This window comes from Macaca thibetana, chromosome 11, assembly GCF_024542745.1.
Source record: "Macaca thibetana thibetana isolate TM-01 chromosome 11, ASM2454274v1, whole genome shotgun sequence".
NCBI lineage: Eukaryota > Metazoa > Chordata > Mammalia > Primates > Cercopithecidae > Macaca > Macaca thibetana.
The window spans coordinates 51,662,501-51,681,164 of record NC_065588.1 but is presented as its reverse complement, the minus strand read 5'-3'; the positions used below and the strand labels follow the sequence as shown (position 1 = coordinate 51,681,164).

The 18,664-nt window shown below is 36.1% G+C and overlaps 4 protein-coding genes across 36 annotated transcripts in view; 1 reads left to right on the top strand and 3 right to left on the bottom strand.

The window, feature by feature from the left end:
• The window catches only part of BLOC1S1 (biogenesis of lysosomal organelles complex 1 subunit 1), a 1,086,347-nt gene that overhangs the window by 323,838 nt on the left and 743,845 nt on the right, over positions 1-18,664 (bottom strand). The window contains exon 1 of one of the 32 annotated variants that reach the window (XM_050749003.1): positions 1,112-1,115. The exons of the other annotated variants lie outside the window; for them this stretch is intronic. The gene's annotated coding sequence lies outside the window, so the exon portion shown is untranslated. Of the gene's footprint in view, positions 1-1,111; positions 1,116-18,664 lie in introns of those variants that run through there. 32 annotated transcript variants of the gene reach the window in all.
• TMT1B (thiol methyltransferase 1B) overlaps positions 1-18,664 on the bottom strand; it is a 686,675-nt gene that overhangs the window by 290,901 nt on the left and 377,110 nt on the right. The window lies entirely within an intron of this gene.
• Positions 5,282-6,088, top strand: LOC126931162 (60S ribosomal protein L7a-like). Its single transcript, XM_050749028.1, has one exon. The coding sequence runs from the start codon at positions 5,288-5,290 to the stop codon at positions 6,086-6,088; it is 801 nt and encodes a 266-aa protein (XP_050604985.1). The 5' UTR covers positions 5,282-5,287.
• Positions 10,716-11,654, bottom strand: LOC126931144 (olfactory receptor 6C75). The gene has a single exon (XM_050748963.1). The coding sequence runs from the start codon at positions 11,652-11,654 to the stop codon at positions 10,716-10,718; it is 939 nt and encodes a 312-aa protein (XP_050604920.1).

Here is an 18,664-nt window from a genome sequence, read left to right as displayed (position 1 = left end):
GTTGAAAACTAACTTAAAGATCCTAGGTAGACTATCTCGGTGTCACACAGCAAGTAAATGTTAGATCTTAAATTTGTATCTAGATTTTAAAATTCAAATCCTATGAAGTAATTATCAAGGAATATTGAGTTTTTATCAATTGGCATTAATCTGAAAAACACTTGAGAAAAAAACAGCGATTTTAAAATATTTAAAAAGCCATCCTAGGAAGCAGAGAAGATTGGCTCTGTATAACTCTAGGAACACAACTAAATCTTATGTTTGAGATTTTAAAAATATATACCTTAACTCATACAGAACTGTTTTATATCTTGTAATGTGCTATGTTTTCTCCCACTGGTGTGTCTTTACACATGCCCTTTTCTTGCTCTGCAGTTGCTTCCTTTGTATTCCAAATGTTCTGCTCTGAAATCATTGTTAATATTCTTCTAGTCTTAAGAGTCCACTTTCTCTTAAGAGACGCTTTTATTCAGTATATGTGAATTTATGTGTTCAGACACATAAAAGGGGGTATATATATATAATTAAACCATCTGACTAAACCATGGCATTTTACTTTTCAAATTTAATTTCTCATATAGCAACTTCATTATTCTCTCTTTATCTGAATTAATTTGTCTTTATGGCTTATAGTAATACAAATTATTTATTAATTATTTGTTTCACGTGTAGAATAGAAACTCAGTTAAAGTAGGGGCTCTAATTTATTGAACACACTATTTTCAAGGCCTACCACACTATCTGGTACAAAGGCATATTAAATTACATTTGTTAAATAAATAAACGCCAACTCTAGAATGATTGTATCTTTAATTCTTTTAAAATAATTGTTTTAAAAAATTTTTAATTTCTAAATTTTGTGGGTACATAGTACGTGCATACATTATGGGATGAAATATGTTAATACAGGCATATAATGTATAATAATAATATGCTAAATGGGGTATCCATAGCTTTTATCCTTTGTGTTATGAACAATCCAACTGTACTTTTAGTTATTTTTAAATGTACAATTAAATTATTACTGAATGTAGTCACCCTGTTGTACTATCAAATACTAAATCCTATTTATTCTTTCTAACAAATTTTATGCCATTAACCATTCCCACTTCCCCCAATCCTTCAAATACTTGTTTCACATCACACTTTAATATATTTGTCAGAATTTTTTGGATCATTTCATGCTTTCTGTTAATGTAAACAATAAGACATGTTCTCTATTTAAAAAGATCGCAGTTTATATTTTAATGGAAATTACCAATATTTCTTTTTAATTATCTTTTAAAACTCATTTTAATAATACTTATCTTTAATGTTGTATTTACTTATTATACATAGCTTATCACAGTCATAAGATATTTCTATGTATATCTGTGTCTATCATTCATTTATTATCTATCTATTCTAACATATGTCTATCTACATTTGTAATTATATTTTGCTTTTATGATTCATTTTTCCAGGTAGTTATCTGTGTTTTCTCTACCTTTGTATCACTTATTTTTTCTATTAAAGTGAAACCTAAGTTCTACATTTTGGTCTCTTGCTATTTGTTTTCCACATTTCCACTAAATTATTTTTGGCCATTTAAAAATATTCTGAATTTTAATGTTTTTCGGTCTCATCACAGCTTTGATTTGCTGCAACATCAGATTTATGAATTTTTATAGATTTGACTTATCTTTCCATTATCAATGTATCAGTTTATATCTCTATAGAGCTTTGTTATTTTGTCTTTCTTTTAAGCCTTTCTTATACCCTTGATTTATTTTACTTTTACTGCTATTGTCATAATTTGATTGCTTTTTTGCATGACTTTATATTTTACTTTATTTTGCTTTAAAATAGCAACTACATTTTTTTTTTTGTTTTTGAGACAGGGTCTCACTCTGTCCCCCGGGCTGGAGTGCAGTGGTTCAATCCTGGCTCACTGCAACCTCCGCCTCCTGGGTTCAAGCGATTCTCCTGCCTCAGCCTCCCGGGTAGCTGGGATTACAGGTGTGTGCCACCATACCTGGCTAGTTTTTTTGCATTTTTAGTAGAGATGGGCTTTCACCATGTTGGCCAAGCTGTTCTTCAATTCCTGACCTCAGGTGATCTGCCCACCGTGGCCTCCCAAAGTCCTGGGATTACAGGTGTGAGCCATCGCACCCGGCCAAACAACTACATAATTTTAAAAATGGCATTGAAATTACTGATGATCTTTCAAACTCTCTTGTGGATTTGGGAATTTTCAGAAATAGATTTCTCATTGTGTGAGTGTTGCATATAAGCTTCTCATTTAAAATTTGTTTTACTGATAAATTTGATATTTTTATGAGGGAAAATTGTTGTCAGAAATAGAGTGAAATAGGCCATGTGTGGTGGCACACGCCTATAATCCCAGCAACCCAGGAGGCTGAGGCAGAGGAATCACTTGCTGGGAGGTGGAGATTGCAGTGAGCTGAGATCGCGCCGCTGGACTCTAGACTCGGTGACAGAGTGAGACTTGGTGTCAAACAAACAAACAAACAAACAAACAAAAAACCCAAAAATACAGAAATAGAATAAAAATGAAATAACAAAACATGATACTCCTAGAAAATACAAGCTCCATATAACAGAATTTGACTTTAATCAGGGACAGGTAGGCTTTACATTTTGAGCTGGTCTACTGAAGATTGATCTTTCCTTCCCTCCCTCCCTCCCTCCCTCCCTCCCTCCCTCCCTCCCTCCCTCCCTCCCTCCCTTCCTTCCTTCCTTCCTTCCTTCCTTCCTTCCTTCCTTCCTTCCTTCCTTCCTTCTTTCCTTCCTTCCTTCCTTCCTTCATCCCTCCCTCCCTCCTTCCCTGCTTCCCTCCTTCCTTCCTTCGATCCTTCCTTCCTCTTTCTTTCTTATTTTTTGAGTGTATTGAATGACAATTATTTTCCACATATTTTCTTTCTTCTCTTTTTTTATAGGTTTTATATTATGTTTTTCTTTTATATTTTAAACTTTGTTTTGTTACAGCCAAATCTCTAAAGGCAGAGTTTTGTATACAACTCCCATTACCATTGTTTTGGGCGTGTGACATACTCCAGTATCCTCTCATCTTCTGCACTAAAAGAATAAATTAAAAAACCAGAATTATCAACAGGGTGTATGACAGATATTTTCCCAAAAAATTTGTGTATGTGTGTATTATATCTATGAAAATCCAATAAATCACCACCACTACTCACCACACAACATACATTTCTTTTATACTTTAAGGCATACATCATAATATACTCAAACGTCACTTTATTTCTAGTATCAGAACCTATTGAGGGAGAAAAAAATGGCTATTAACTAAAAACCAAAACAAAACAAAAGAACTTATCCTCTGAATGTGGGGACAAAGAATGAAGTTTTGTAGTATCTTTCTTTTTTATTATACTTTAAGTTTTGGGATACATGTGCAGAACGTGCAGGTTTGTTACATAGGTATACACATGCCATGGTGATTTGCTGCACCCATCAACCCATCGTCTACATTAGGTATTTCTCCTAATGCTATCCCTCCAATATGATTGGTGTCCTTAGAAGAGGAGACAAGGACACACAGAGAAAAGACATGTGAAGATGGAGGCAGAAATTATAGTGATGGAGCTACAAGCCAAGGAATGCCAAGAATTGTTTTCTACTACAAAAAGCTAGAAAAGGGAAAAAAGGATGTTTCCCTAGAGCCTTCAGAAGCATGACCCTTTTGTCACCTTGATTTCAGATTGCTAGCCTTCAGAACTGTGAAAAAATAAATTTCTTGCAAACCAAAACCGTAATAAGACAACATCTCACACCAGTCAGAATGACTATTATTAAAAAGTCAAAAAACATAACTCTTAGATTTGGCTTCTTGATGCTATTTTCTAGATCTCATAGGCATGCTTCATTTCTGTTTATTCTCTTTTCTTTTGTCTCTTCTAACTGTGTATTTTCAAATAGCCTGTCTTCAACTTCATTAATTCTTTTTTAATTTTTAATTTTTGTTGATACATAGTAGGGATATGTAATTATGGAGTACATGAGGGTTGGTTTTTTTTTTTTTTTTTTTTTTTTTTTTGGGTACGGAGTTTCACTCTTGTCACCTAGACTGGAGTGCAATGGCACGATCTCAGCTCACTGCAACCTCTGCCTCCTGGGTTCAAGTGATTCTCCTACCTAAGCCTGCCAAGTAGCTGGGACAACAGGTTCCCGCCACTGCCACCACGCCCAGCTAATTTGTGTAGTTTCAGTAGAGATGGCGTTTCACCATGCTGGCCAGGCTGATCTCTAGAAGGAAAGAGCAGATTGGTGGTTACCAGAGTCTAGGGTAGTTGGGGTTGGGAGTAGATGGATTGGATGGGTATATGTTGGTCAAAAAGAAGGAATAAGTTCAAGAAATCTGTAGTATGACATAGCAACTCCAGTTAATAACAATATGTTGTGTTCTTGAAAAGTGCTAAGAGAGTGTATGTAAAGTGTTCTCACTACAAAAAATAACTATGTGAGGTAATGAATATGTTAATTAACTAGATTTAGTCATCTCACAAGTATGTATACTTCAAAATGTAATGTTATATATAATAAATGCATATAATTTTATGTCAATTTAAAAAATAAAAAACAAAAATAAAAATATATCTAATGGTTTTTAATAATATGCCTCATAAAAATAACTGGAGGGAAATTTAAGTAATTGAATGTGCTATAAAATTTATTTACCTAATTCCTAAATAACACATCATTCCTAACAGTAATCCTTTTCATGTGGAGCTTTGCCTATTAGTGTTTTTGGCCACAGAAAGAGAGTAAACAGACTGCTTTGTCCAATTTTCTCTACACTATTTTAAGTTGTTAATAATCTCATTTGTACATCACACTAAAATCCTTATTGACAGCAAAATTGACAACCTTTCTGTGCTCTCGGGCAATTCCTCCCCTGTCTTTTTACCTATTTCTCTCTCTCTCTCTTCATAGAGTGATCTGTATGAATGATTTCAATTTCAGGAGGGGATTGAAGGTAGAATCATTGAATGACTATTTAAAGGTTTCACTTAGCATCTTGTGAATCAGACACAAAGAAAGTATCTGAAGTTTTAGGAAGGCGTAGAGATAATACCAAAAGTAGTTTCAAACAAGTAGAAAACACCACCACCATTCCTGAGTTACAATGTTGTTTTTGAACAAATGATAAACATGGTTTGTCTTTTATAAAAACATGATTATGTGGAATATCAGAAAAATGTTAAGACATTTACTCTAGCCTTACTTAAAGAAATTTAACTGCTCTCTCCTCCTGCCGCCCAAGATGCCGAAAGGAAAGAAGGCCAAGGGAAAGAAGGTGGCTCCGGCCCCTGCTGTCGTGAAAAAGCAGGAGGCCAAGAAAGTAGTGAATCTCCTGTTTGAGAAAAGACCTAAGAATTTTGGCATTGGACAGGACATCCAGCCCAAAAGAGACCTCACCCGCTTTGTGAAATGGCCTCGCTATATCAGGTTGCAGTGGCAGAGAGCCATCCTCTATAAGCGGCTGAAAGTGCCTCCTGCTATTAACCAGTTCACCCAGGCCCTGGACCGCCAGACAGCTACTCAGCTGCTTAAGCTGGCCCACAAGTACAGACCAGAGACAAAGCAAGAGAAGAAGCAGAGGCTGTTGGCCCGGGCCCAGAAGAAAGCTGCTGGCAAAGGGGACGTCCCCATTAAGAGACCACCTGTCCTTCAAGCAGGAGTTAACACCGTCACCACCTTGGTGGAGAACAAGAAAGCTCAGCTGGTGGTGATTGCACACGACATGGATCCCATGGAGCTGGTTGTCTTCTTGCCTGCCCTGTGTCGTAAAATGGGGGTCTCTTACTGCATTATCAAAGGGAAGGCCAGACTGGGCTATCTAGTCCACAGGAAGACCTGCACCACTGTCGCCTTCACACAGGTGAACTCTGAAGACAAAAGCGCTTTGGCTAAGCTGGTGGAAGCTATCAGGACCAATTCCAACGACAGATACGATGAGATCCGCCGTCACTGGGGCGGCAATGTCCTGGGTCCCAAGTCCGTGGCTTGTATCGCCAAGCTCCAAAAGGCAAAGCCTAAAGAACTTGCCACTAAACTGGGTTAAATGTACACTGCTGAGTTTTCTGTACATAAAAATAATTAAAATACAAATTTTCCTTCAAAAAAAAAAAATTTAACTAAGTACAAGCATCTGTACTTGATTAAATTCAAATTAAAATTAAGACAGGAATGTCACGCAAGATAAAAATTACTGGTGTCCTATTTTTCTATCCTAATTATCTATTAATTTAATTTACCTTTCCTTCTGAGTGTGTGTGTGTGTGTGTGTGTGTGTGTATATATATGTGTATATATATATATATACACCAAACAGTAAAGCATTTACTAAAATTGTCTGATTGTATGATTTTACTTAGATTTTATGATCACTTTTGTGATTAATGATTATAACATTTTTATTTATCAATAACTATCTGTTATTTTGATCCCAAGAGAATCAGTGATTTATGAATGATTATTACTCTGTTGAGAGCATTTTTAATATCTAAGACTTGAGTAATGTTCCAAGAGTATGAATTAATGAAGTTGCCAATTACAGTAATATTGACATTTTCATTCTTAACAACCATTTATTTGCTAGAATCAATTTCCAAGATGATTTTTTACCAATGAAATTTAATAATTATTTATGATTTCTATAACTTCAAAACAATAGTGACAATAATTGCCATGTAATTTAAAAATGGTTATGACCCAGACATATTTTCTGTAAGCATTATACAAATGTAATTTTTCACATTGTGGAAAGTATTTTTTGAAATAGTACAGTATGAACATTAAATACGAGTATAAATTGTTAATAAAAAACCTCTAAATGCCTGACCTATTTTATGTATAAAATATTTACATAAAAATACATAATAAATAATAGTGAATAATATTTCACCTTACAGCATGATACTACTACTGTAGGAAAGATTCATAGTGATTTTCATGGGTTTACATTTATTGAACATTGGAAACAACTTCTTCAGAAAAATTTTTGTTGATTAAGAAAATCTACTTTCAGCCGGGCGTGGTGGCTCAAGCCTGTAATCCCAGCACTTTGGGAGGCTGAGACGGGCGGATCACAAGGTCAGGAGATCGAGACCATCCTGGCTAACACGGTGAAACCCCGTCTCTACTAAAAAAAATACAAAAAACTAGCCGGGCGAGGTGGCGGGCGCCTGTGGTCCCAGCTACTCCGGAGGCTGAGGCAGGAGAATGGCGTGAACCCGGGAGGCGGAGCTTGCAGTGAGCCGAGATCCGGCCACTGCACTCCAGCCTGGGCGGCAGAGCCAGACTCAGTCTCAAAAAAAAAAAAAAAAAAAAAAAAAAAAAAAAGAAAATCTACTTTCCCTGACTCTCTAATTTTCCAGTTTCTCTCTTCTTTCCCTCTCTTTCCCTCTATCTCTCTTTATCTGTCTATCATGTAGATTATATATGTACATACACTTCATCTTAACTTAGTTAACGTTTGTATGTTGTTTCCACACTCCTGATTTTCCCTTTTGCATTTCTGCTTACTTGTTGTAATCTTAATAAAAGCAAACTTTCAATGTCTCTCTTTTTTTTTTTTTTTGAGACGGAGTCTCGCTCTGTCGCCCAGGCTCACTGCAAGCTCCGCCTCCGGGGTTCACGCCATTCTCCTGCCTGGGCCTCCAGAGTAGCTGGGACTACAGGCGCCTGCCACCAGGTCCGGCAATTTTTTATTTATTTTTATTTATTTTATTTTTTATTTTTAGTAGAGACTGGGTTTTGCTGTGTTAGCTAGGATGGTTAGGATGGTCTCCATCTCCTGACCTCGTGATCCACCTGCCTCCGCCTCCCAAAGTGCTGGGATTACAGGTGTGAGCCAACGCACCCAACCCACAATGTCTCATTTCTTTACAAATTGCCACAATAAAGAATTCATAATCAAATAATTATGTAATCATTATCATGTAATTTTCATTTTGTGATGATATTAGAATCTGTTTGAAAAAAAAAAAGTTTGCCATTCCATAAAACACAATGGTAAGAAATTGACAAGTGCTGAAGGATGCTCACATCTATAAAAAAAAGTATCTGTTACAGACTTAGAAAACCTGTAGAGCTCTTTACATTCACCTGTATATCAGATGAAGCTGAAAACCAAGGAACCAAACTACAATCCATTTATCCTGTGTCTAGTCAGATTCACAGCTACTATTCCAAGACAACCAATTTTTCTCTTCTTGTTTTAGAAATTTTAAAATAACTTTTTTATTTTGTTTTATTTTATCGAGATAGAGTCTCGCTCTGTCGCCCAGGCTGGAGTGCAGAGGTGCGATCTTGGCTCACTGTAGCCTCCACCTCTTGTGCTCAAGCGATCCTCCCACCTCAGCCTCTTAAGTAGCTGGGACTACAGGTGCATGCCAGCATGCCCAGCTAATTTTTGTATTTTTTGTAGAGTTGGGGTTTTACCATGTTGCTCAGACTTGTCTTGAACTCTTGTACTCTAGTAATTTGCCTGCCTCAGCCTCCCGAAGTGCTGGAATTACAGGCATCTTTTTTTATTATTATTTTAAAATAGAGATAGGGTCTTGCTATGTTGTCCAGGCTGGTCTCAAACTTCTAGCCTCAAGTGATCCACCAGCCTCAGCCTCTCAAAGTGCTGGGATTACAGGCGTGAGCCACCATGTTTGGACAATTTTTATTTATTTATTTTTTTGAGACAGGATCTCACCCTGTTGTCCAGGGTGGAGTGCAGTAGCATGATGAGAGCTCACTGCAGCCTCAACCTCCAAGGTCGAAGCAATTCCCGCACCTCATCTTCTTGAGTAGCTGGGACCACAGATGTGTGCCACCATGCTGAGCTAATTTTTAAATTTTTTTGTGTGCAGACAGGCTCTCACTATGTTGCCAAGGCTGGTCTTAAACTTCTGGGCTCAAGCAATCCTCCCAGCTTGGCCTCCCAAAGTGCTGAGATTTCAGGCATGAGCCACCACACCCAGCCAAGATTGCATTTTTGATTTGGTTCTCAGTTTGAATGTTACTGGTGTATAGAAATGCTACTGACTTTTCTATGTTGACTTTATATCCTGAAATTTTACTCAAGTCATTTATCAGGTCTAGGAGTCTTTTTGAGGAATCTTTAAAGTTTTCTAGGTACAGAATTATATTTTCAGTAAACAGAGATCATTTGACTTCCTCTTTTCCTATTTGGATGCCTTTCATTTCTCTCTCTTGCCTGATTGCTCTGGCTAGGGCTTCCAGTATTATGTTGAATAGGAGTGCTGAGAGGGGACATCCTTGTCTTATTCCAGTTCTTAGGGGGAATGCATACAACTTTTGCTGGTTTAGTATGATATTGGCTGTGGGTCTGTCATAGATGGCTGTTATTGTTTTGGGCTATGTTCCTTCAATGAGTAGTTTGTTGAGTGTTTTTGTCATGAAGAGATGTTGGATTTATTGACTACTTTTTCTGTGTCTATTGAGATGATCATATGGTTTTTATTTTTAATTCTGTTTAAGATTCTGTTTAAGTGGTGAATCACATTTATCGATTTGTGTATGTTGAACCATCCTTGCATCCAGTTATAAAGCCCACTTAATCGTGATGAATTATCTTTTTGATGTGCTGCTGGATTTGACAACCAGTTTTCTTAATGACACATGGGAGTTGAGGGACTCATTAACTATAGGAACTGGGCTTGAACACATTTTTTACAGTTCTCAAATACCTCTAAAAGTCATTTTCTTGGGTATAGGTGAAGGGAGTGAAACCTTCTGTGAAAGAGACAATGGAAAGATAAAGAAAATATTATGGGTTTACTAATAAAGGAAAATCTAAGACATTAATAATTCACATGTCATCATTAGCCAAATACCTTATAAAAAGGCAGTATCACACCATTGTAGACCTTACTTTGTCATTTTCTTCATATCAGTAGAAAGGCAATTTTGTATCAATTTAAGGAATCTGAACACAAATATGACTTGCCTTTATAGACCATAGTTTTTCGTTTAAAATATTGGCAGAAACAGAAAAGTTCTCTGTTAAGTAACCTATTTTTAAGGAACAATCACCAAAGAAAAATAGAACATAAATAATATCAACTCTTTGATTATGCTTTGCTTTTTTTTCTAGGAAAGCTAAGACAAAAAATAATACAACCTTAATTCAAACGACAGAGATAATATCTGCACGTTTGTCTTACACTTCTATTTAATGTTTACACACATTTTAACGACATTTCATTGACAAATACAAGGAAACATTTTAATAATGCTTTTAGTTTTATAACATGTTTTTCCTGGTTACACTGAAGAAAAAATTTTAGATATATTAATTAAGATACATAGTTTATATATTTCACATAAAATTAATTTCATAGTTGAATGTGGTTTTTAGTAAGTTTTAAATTTATAGCTCTCTCTTTTATGAATGAATTCATAATCTATTTTGCCTTTATATAATAAACAATAGTGATTATTAATTTACCTAAAATTTAGTTACATAGGTGAGAGACCAAACACTTTCTATACAGTGTTTTTAAAAGAGTTAAATCTTGGCTTTTAGGCCAATTACATAAAGAAGTGTTGATGATATGTAACTACGTCTAACCAAAAGAGTGAAATAAGGTGTTTAGAAAGAGTTTATATAGAGAAGGGTAGAGAGTTTTTCATTCAGCTTTGCCTTTAGGTGTACATTTTTTACATAATCACATTCATTTATTTAAAGAAAAGATCATCTTCTGGACCAAGCTATTTAAGGCTTGCTTAACTTGCTGATTTCTCAGTGTGTATATGAAGGGATTCAAGAGAGGAGCCACTGAGGTATTGAGCACAGCTACTCCTTTGCTGAAAGTCACCCTTTCTCTGGCAGAAGTCTTAATATACATGAAGATGCAGCTACCGTAAGAGATGGAGACAACTATCATATGCGAGGAGCAAGTGGAAAAGGCTTTTTTCCTTTGACTCATAGAAGGAATTTTCAGAATTGTCCAGATGATGTTTGTGTAGGAGAGAATAACTAATGTCAAGGTGACCATCAATGTTACCACAGCTAAAAAAAATGCCATGAATTCTAGAAAGTGAGTGTTTGTGCAAGAAAGCTGCAGCACTGGAGAGGAGTCACAGATAAAATGATCAATTACATTGGAGGCACAGAAATCCAACTGCAGCAGAAGCATTACTGGTGGAAAGATTATCAGAAACCCTGCAAGCCAGGAGCTAAAGACAAGAAGGATACAAACTCTGGTGTTCATGATGGTTGTGTAACGAAGAGGTTTGCAGATGGCCATGCAGCGGTCATAGGACATGGCAGCCAGAAGGTAAAATTCTGTCACCCCCAAGAAGATGAAAAAAAATAGCTGAGCCACACACCCATTATAAGAAATGGTTCTGTCTCCTGTCACAACGGTGACAAGGAATCTGGGAATGCAGACAGACGTGAATGAAATTTCCAGGAATGAGAAGTTCTGAAGGAAGAAATACATGGGAGTCTGCAGATGGGGATCTGAAAGTGTGAGGGTGATAATGATCAGGTTCCCAGTCACACTTAACATGTAGGTAACAAGAAGAAATATGAAAAGTACAACCTGCCACTGTGGGTCACTTGTCAATCCAAGAAGAATAAAGTCTGTTACTGCTGTGGAATTTCTCATTATTTTTTTCTTTAGAAAAGTATTCTGTATTTTAGCTGTAAAATAGGTGAAGAAACCAGAAAGCTATGACACCAGTAAAGAAAATTAGTATTTTTTTTCTGTCTGGCTTTTTCTATTTACCATAATGCCTTCCAGGTTCATCCATGATGTCACAAATGGCAGTGTGGCAGTATCTCCTTCTTTTATGAGACTGGATAACATTCCATTGTATCTAGTTATCCACCTATGCATCTATCTATCTAATACATATGTATATATTCAATGTCTTCAAAGGGTTTAAACTTGTAGCTATGTATGATAAATAAATCTAGAGAGCTAATGTACAGCACAAAGGCTACAGTTAATAATGTATTGCATAAGATAACTATGGGATGTGATGGATAGAATAATTTTGCTTGGACATAGTAATCCTTTCTCTGTATATACACATATAGAAAGATTATGTTATATACCTTACGTATACACAATGAAATTAACTGTAGGCTGGGTGCAGTGGCTCATGCCTGTAATCCCACTGCTTTGGGAGGCTAAGGCAGATGGATCACCTGAAGTCAGGAGTTTGAGACCAGCCTGGCCAACATAGTGAAACTTTGTCTCTACTAAAAATACAAAAGATTAGCGGAGTGTGGTGGCAGGGGCCTTTAATCCCAGCTACTCGGGAGGTTGAGGCAGGAGAATTGCTTGAACCCGGGAGGTAGAGGTTGCAGTGAGCTGAGATTGCACCATTGCACTCCAGCCTGGGCAATAAGAGTGAAATTCCACCTCAAAAAAAAAAAAATAATAAATAAAAAAGGAAAAGAAACTAAATGTAAAAAAAAATTAACTTTAGGCCGGATGCAATGGCTCATGCCTGTAATCCCAGCACTTTGGGAGACTGAGGCAGATGGATCACCTGAGGTCAGGAGTCCGAGAACAGCCTGGCCAATATGGTGAAACCTCATCTTTACTAAAAATACAAAGAAATTACCTGGGTATGGTGACGCACGCCTGTAGTCTCAGCTACTCCAGAGGCTGAGGCAGGAGAATTGCTTGAACCCAGGAGGTGGAGGTTGCAGTGAGCTGAGATTGTGCCATTGCACTCCAGCCTGGGCAATAGAGGGAGACTCTGTCTCAAAACACACACACACACACACACACACACAAAAACCTTTAAAAAAACCTCATTGTTGCTTTTTGCTTTCAGAGGAAAATGGTTTCGTAGTACATAGATACCAAATACATTATAAAAACTCTGTTGTTACCTTATAAATCAATTATTTCTATATTTCCTTCATTATATTTTTACATATTTCAGAATAAATCTCTGTCTTCTAAATGTTTCAGTATATTCCCTGAAAACAAGAAAAAAGAAACTAAAACTTCTGAGATTAAGACTTTTTCAAATGAAGCTCATGAGAATTCATAGCCAGCTTACTAATGAAAATTTTTTATTGTTATTTTTCTCTTTATCTGTTCCGTTCTTTTTCTTTTGAATGAGGGTGGAGAAAGAGACGCTTATTCAAAAGAAAAGAAAAAAAAGAAAGCATCTCCTTCTCCACCCTCATTCAAATTTTTATAATCTACTTTTTATAATTGACTCAATTGTCTTTACTCAGAGAAATTTATCAGAGAAATGTCCCTGATAATGGTATATAGAAGTGTTTAGTGGACAGAAGAGTATCATATTCTTTACATTATCTTTTCTTTATATATTTCATTTAAATTGTGTGGTTTAATTTGACTTATATGTAATGTGAATAACTGAATTTATATAAAACATAAATATAAGCCATTAAAGCAAAAATTATATTCCTGAAAAAACATACTTACTTTTATGGTAAATATGAATGGTTTAGTGTATCTTATTTCAAAAGGTTTATTCATTGCGGAAACATAAATGCTGTTGGATTTTTCAAGAGCTTTTGCAATCTATTTTTCCTCTATCATCTTGTATTTGTAACAAAATATCCAAAATATTGCTAATAAAGAACAATTTCAAGAGCTTCTCTGTAACGTTTACAAGAAGGGCATACATAAATACATTTTTATACATCAACCCAAATTTCACCAAGGATCTGAGGTCTTAGGATATCCTACCTATTGCCACTTTAAAAAGTATTATCTTGCTATAAATTTTAGTTGAAATGAAGGCTAATATAGTGTCTTTCCAAGCTTGAAAGGTAAGAAGAAATGATCTTCTGTGCAGAAGCAATGTTATTCAAGCTAGTCATGATTTTATATGCTCTGTTTACGATGGACTCGGGGGATTAGTTAAATGAATAAATAAAAGGTACCATGAAGATTGGTGTTCTCATGACACCAATCACTAAATAATAGTCCAAATTGGTATACAATGTAGAATAAAATATTTAGGTGATACAGAAGCCTGAAATTAGAGCAGAAAAATATATAGAAAAATTTACTTTTTTATAATAATCCAAAACTGCAGTAATAGAAGAAAATAAATAATGAAGTAAAAAAGATTCGTAGTCTTTAAATGGTCAACTACTAAATTGTTAGTGAGTTGATTCTCTATTTTAGGGAAATGTTAAGAATTCATTCTGATGTTTTAGAACAGGCCAGTGGTCTCCATTATTCCACATCATAAAAGATGTCAGACTTGTGTTTAAGGTTTTAAATTTTTCCATTGACTGATAGCATAGAAAACCAGATTGTGATTATAATCACTACCATTTATTCATTCAATGTTTACCTTTTAAAGCTTTTAAAGTGTTGGGCTCAGCCTTAGGTTGTGAGAACGCAGAGATGATAAAGAGCTCTTTGCACGATTTTTACTTCCTGCAGAAAAGTGTGAAAATTCTACATTTTTTGGTAAGTATAAAATAAGGTTGCATCTTCATTAAAAAACACTTAAAGACTTCAAATGTCCATGTCCCCAGATAGGAATGCAGTCTCCTTTAACGTCCTTGGGTAACTTATGAATTTCCTGGGGGTGCTAACTTCATGCATCCTCACAGGTCCTTTGAGTTCTTCCTGCTGTGCTCCTTGTCCAGGAGTCTGTCCTGGCAGAGGATATCTTGAACCTGTTCCCACAGGAGCTGCTGCTTCCAGTTTTACCCATTACCTCTGTTTCAGGGGATAGGTCACTGCTGCTTCCCCTGGATTTTCATATCTCAAGAAAATTACAGCTAGATAAGAGGAATAAGCTCTAGTGTTCTATACAATGATAGGACAACTATAGTTAATGATAATACACTATACAGTTTCAAATAGCTAGAAAGAGGATATTGAATGTTTCCAATGCAGTCAGGTATGGTGGTTTGCACCTGTAATCCCAGAAACTCAGCAGGCAGAGGCAGGCAGATCTCTTGAGGCCAGGAGTTTGAGACCAACCTGAGCAATATTGTGAGACTCTGTCTCTGAAAACATTTTTTTTTAAAAATTAGCCAGATGTGGTGGTGCACACCTGTAGTTCCAGCTACTCAGGCAGCTGAGGCAGAAGGACTGCCTGAGCCCAGGAGTTCAAGGTTACATTGAGCTGTGATCACGCCACTGCACTCCAGCCTGTGTAACAAAGTGAGACCTAGTCTCTAAAAAATAAATAAACAAACAAGTGTTCCCAACATAAAGAAATTATAAATGCCTGAAATGACAAATTTTCTAACTACTCTGATCTCATCACTACACATTATATTATCAAACCATCACTATGTAACCTATAAATATGGACAATTTTGCCAGTTAAAAAAATAAAATGTTTTGTCTTTTGCCCACTTTTTCTATCTTTTTTTATTATACTTTAAGTTTGGGGTACATATGCAGAATATGCAGGTTTTTTACATAGGTGTACACGTGACATGGTGGTTTGCTGCACCCATCAACCTGTCATCTACATTGGGTATTTCTACTAATGCTATCCCTCCCCTAGTCCCCCACACCCCCTGACAGGTCCTGATGTGTGATGTTCCTCTCCTTGTGTCCGTGTGCTCTCATTGTTCAACTCCCACTTATGCGTGAGAACATGTGGTGTTTGATATTCTGTTTCTGTGTTAGTTTGCTGAGAATGATGGTTTCCAGCTTCATCCATGTCCCTGCAAAGAGTATGAACTCATCCTTTTTAATGGCTGCATAGTATTCCATGGTGTATATGTGCCACATTTTCTTTATCCAGTGTATCATTGATGGTCGTTTGGGTTGGTTCCAAGTCTTTACTATTGTGAACAGTTTTGCAATAAACATACGTGTGCATATGTCTTTATAGTAGAATGATTTATAATCTTTTGGGTATATACGCAGTAATGGGATTGCAGGGTCAAATGGTATTTCTGGTTCTAGAGCCTTTAGGAATCACCACACTGTCTTCCACAATGGTTGAACTAGTTTACACTCCCACCAACAGTGTAAGAGCATTCCTATTTCTCTACATCCTCTGCAGCATCTGTTGTCTCCTGACTTTTTAATGATTGCCATTCTAACTGGAGTGAGATGATATCTCATTGTGATTTTGATTTGCATTTCTCTAATGATCATTCATATGTTTGTTGGATGCATAAATGTCTTCTTTTTAGAAGTGTCTGTTCATATCCTTCACCCATGTTTTGATGGAGTTGTTTGTTTATTTCTGGTACATTTATTTAAGATCTTTGTAGATTCTGGATATTAGCTCTTTATCACATGGATAGATTGCAAAAATTTTCTCCCATTCTGTAGGTTGCCTGTTCACTGTGATGATAGTTTGTTTTTTTTTTTATTCTGTGCAGAAGCTCTTTAGTTTCATTAGATTCCATTTGTCTATTTTGGCTTTTGTTATCATTGCTTTTGGTGTTTTAAATCATGAAGTCTTTGCCCATGCCTATGTCCGGAATGGTATTGCCTAGGTTTTCTTCTAGGGTTTTTATGGTTTTATGTCTTACGTTTAAATCTTTAATTCATCTTTAGTTAATTTTTGTATAATGTGTGAGGAAGGGAACCAGTTTCAGTGTTCCGCATATTGCTAGCCAGCTTTCCCAACACTATTAAATTGTGCATCCTTTTCCCTTTGCTTGTTTTTGTCAGGTTTGTCAAAGATCAGATGACTAGATGTGTGGCATTATTTCTGAGGCCCCTATTCTGTTCCATTGGTCTATATATCTGTTTTGGTACCAGTATCATGCTGTTTTGGTTACTGTAGCCTTGTAGTATAGTTTGAAGTCAGGTAGCGTGATGCCTGCAGCTTTGTTCTTTTTGCTTAGGATTGTCTTGGCTATGTGGGCTCTTTTTTGGTTCCATATGAAATTTAAAGTAGTTTTTTCCAACTCTGTGAAGAAATTCAGTGGTAGCTTGATGGGGATAGCATTGAATCTATAAATTACTTTGGGCAGTATGGCCATTTTCACGATGTTGATTCTTCTTATCCATGAGCATGGATGGAATATTTTCCAATTGGTTTGTGTCCTCTCTTATTTCCTTGAGAAATGGTTTGTAGTTCTCCTTGAAGAAGTCCTTCACATCCCTTGTACGTTGTATTCCTACGCATTTTATTCTTTTTAATAATTGTGAATGGGAATTCACTCCCAATTTGGCTCTCTGTTTGTCTGTTATTGGTGTATAGAAATGCTTGTGATTTTTACACATTGATTTTGTATCCTCAGACTTTGCTGAAGTTGCTAATCAGTTTAAGGAGATTTTGGGCGAGACAGTGGAGTTTTCTAAATATACAATCATGTCATCTGCAAATAGAGACAATTTGACTTCCTCTTTTCCTATCTGAATACACTTTATTTTTTTCTCTTGCCTGATTACCCTATCCAGAACTTTCAATACCATGTTGAATAGCAATGGTGAGAGAGAAACTTGTGCCAGTTTTCAAAGATGATGTTTCCAGTTTTTGCCCATTCAGTGTGATATTGGCAGTGGGTTTGTCATAAACAGCTCTTATTATTTTGAGATACAGCCCATCAATACCTAGTTTATTGAGAGTTTTTTTTTGTTTTTTAGAAGGTAGATATTTTATTTTATTTTTTTAATTTATTTTTTATTATTATTATACTTTAAGTTCTAGGGTACATGTGCATAACGTGCAGGTTTGTTACATATGTATACTTGTGCCATGTTGCTGGAAGGGCTGTAGAATTTTGTCGAGGGCCTTTCTGCATCTATTGAGATAATCATGTGGTTTTTGTCATTGGTTCTGTGTAGGTGATGAATTAAGTTTATTGAATTGCATATGTTCAACTAGCCTTGCATCCCAGGGATGAAGCTGATTTGATCATGGTGGATAAGCTTTTTGATGTGCTGCTGGATTCGGTTTGCCAGTATTTTGTTGAGGATTTTCGCATTGATGTTCGTCAGTGATATTGACCTGAAATTTTCTTTTTTTGTTGTATGTCTGCCAGGTTTTGGTATCAGGATGATGCGGGCCTCATAAAATGAGTTAGGGAGGATTCCTTCTATTCTATTGCTTGGAATAATTTCAGAAGGAATGGTACCAGTTCCTCTTTGTACCTCTGGTAGAATTCGGCTGTAAATCTGTATGGTCCTGGACTTTTTTTGGTTGTTAGTCTGTTAATTATTGCCTCAATTTCAGAGCCTGTTATTGGTCTATTCAGGGATTCAACTTCTTCCTGGTTTAGTCTTGGGAGGGTGTATGTGTCCAGGAATTGATCCATTTCTTCTAGATTTTCAAGTTTATTTGTGTAGGGGTGTTTATAGTATTCTCTGATGGTAGTTTATATTTCTTTGGGAAGAGTGGTGATATATCCCCTTTATCATTTTTTATCGCATCTATTTGATTCTTCTCTTTTCTTCTTTATTAGCCTGGCTAGCAGTCTATCAATTTTGTTGATCTTTTCAAAAAAACACCTCCTGGATTCATTGATTTTTTGAAGGTTTTTTCGTGTCACTCTCTCTCTCCTTCTGTTCTGCTCTGATCTTAGTTATTTCTTGTCTTATGCTAGCTTTTGAATTTGTTTGCTCTTGCTTCTCTAGTTCTTTTAATGTTGATGTTAGGGTGTTGATTTTAGATCTTCCCTGATTTTTCTTGTGGGCATTCACTTCTATAAATTTCCCTCTAAACACTGCTTTAAATGTGT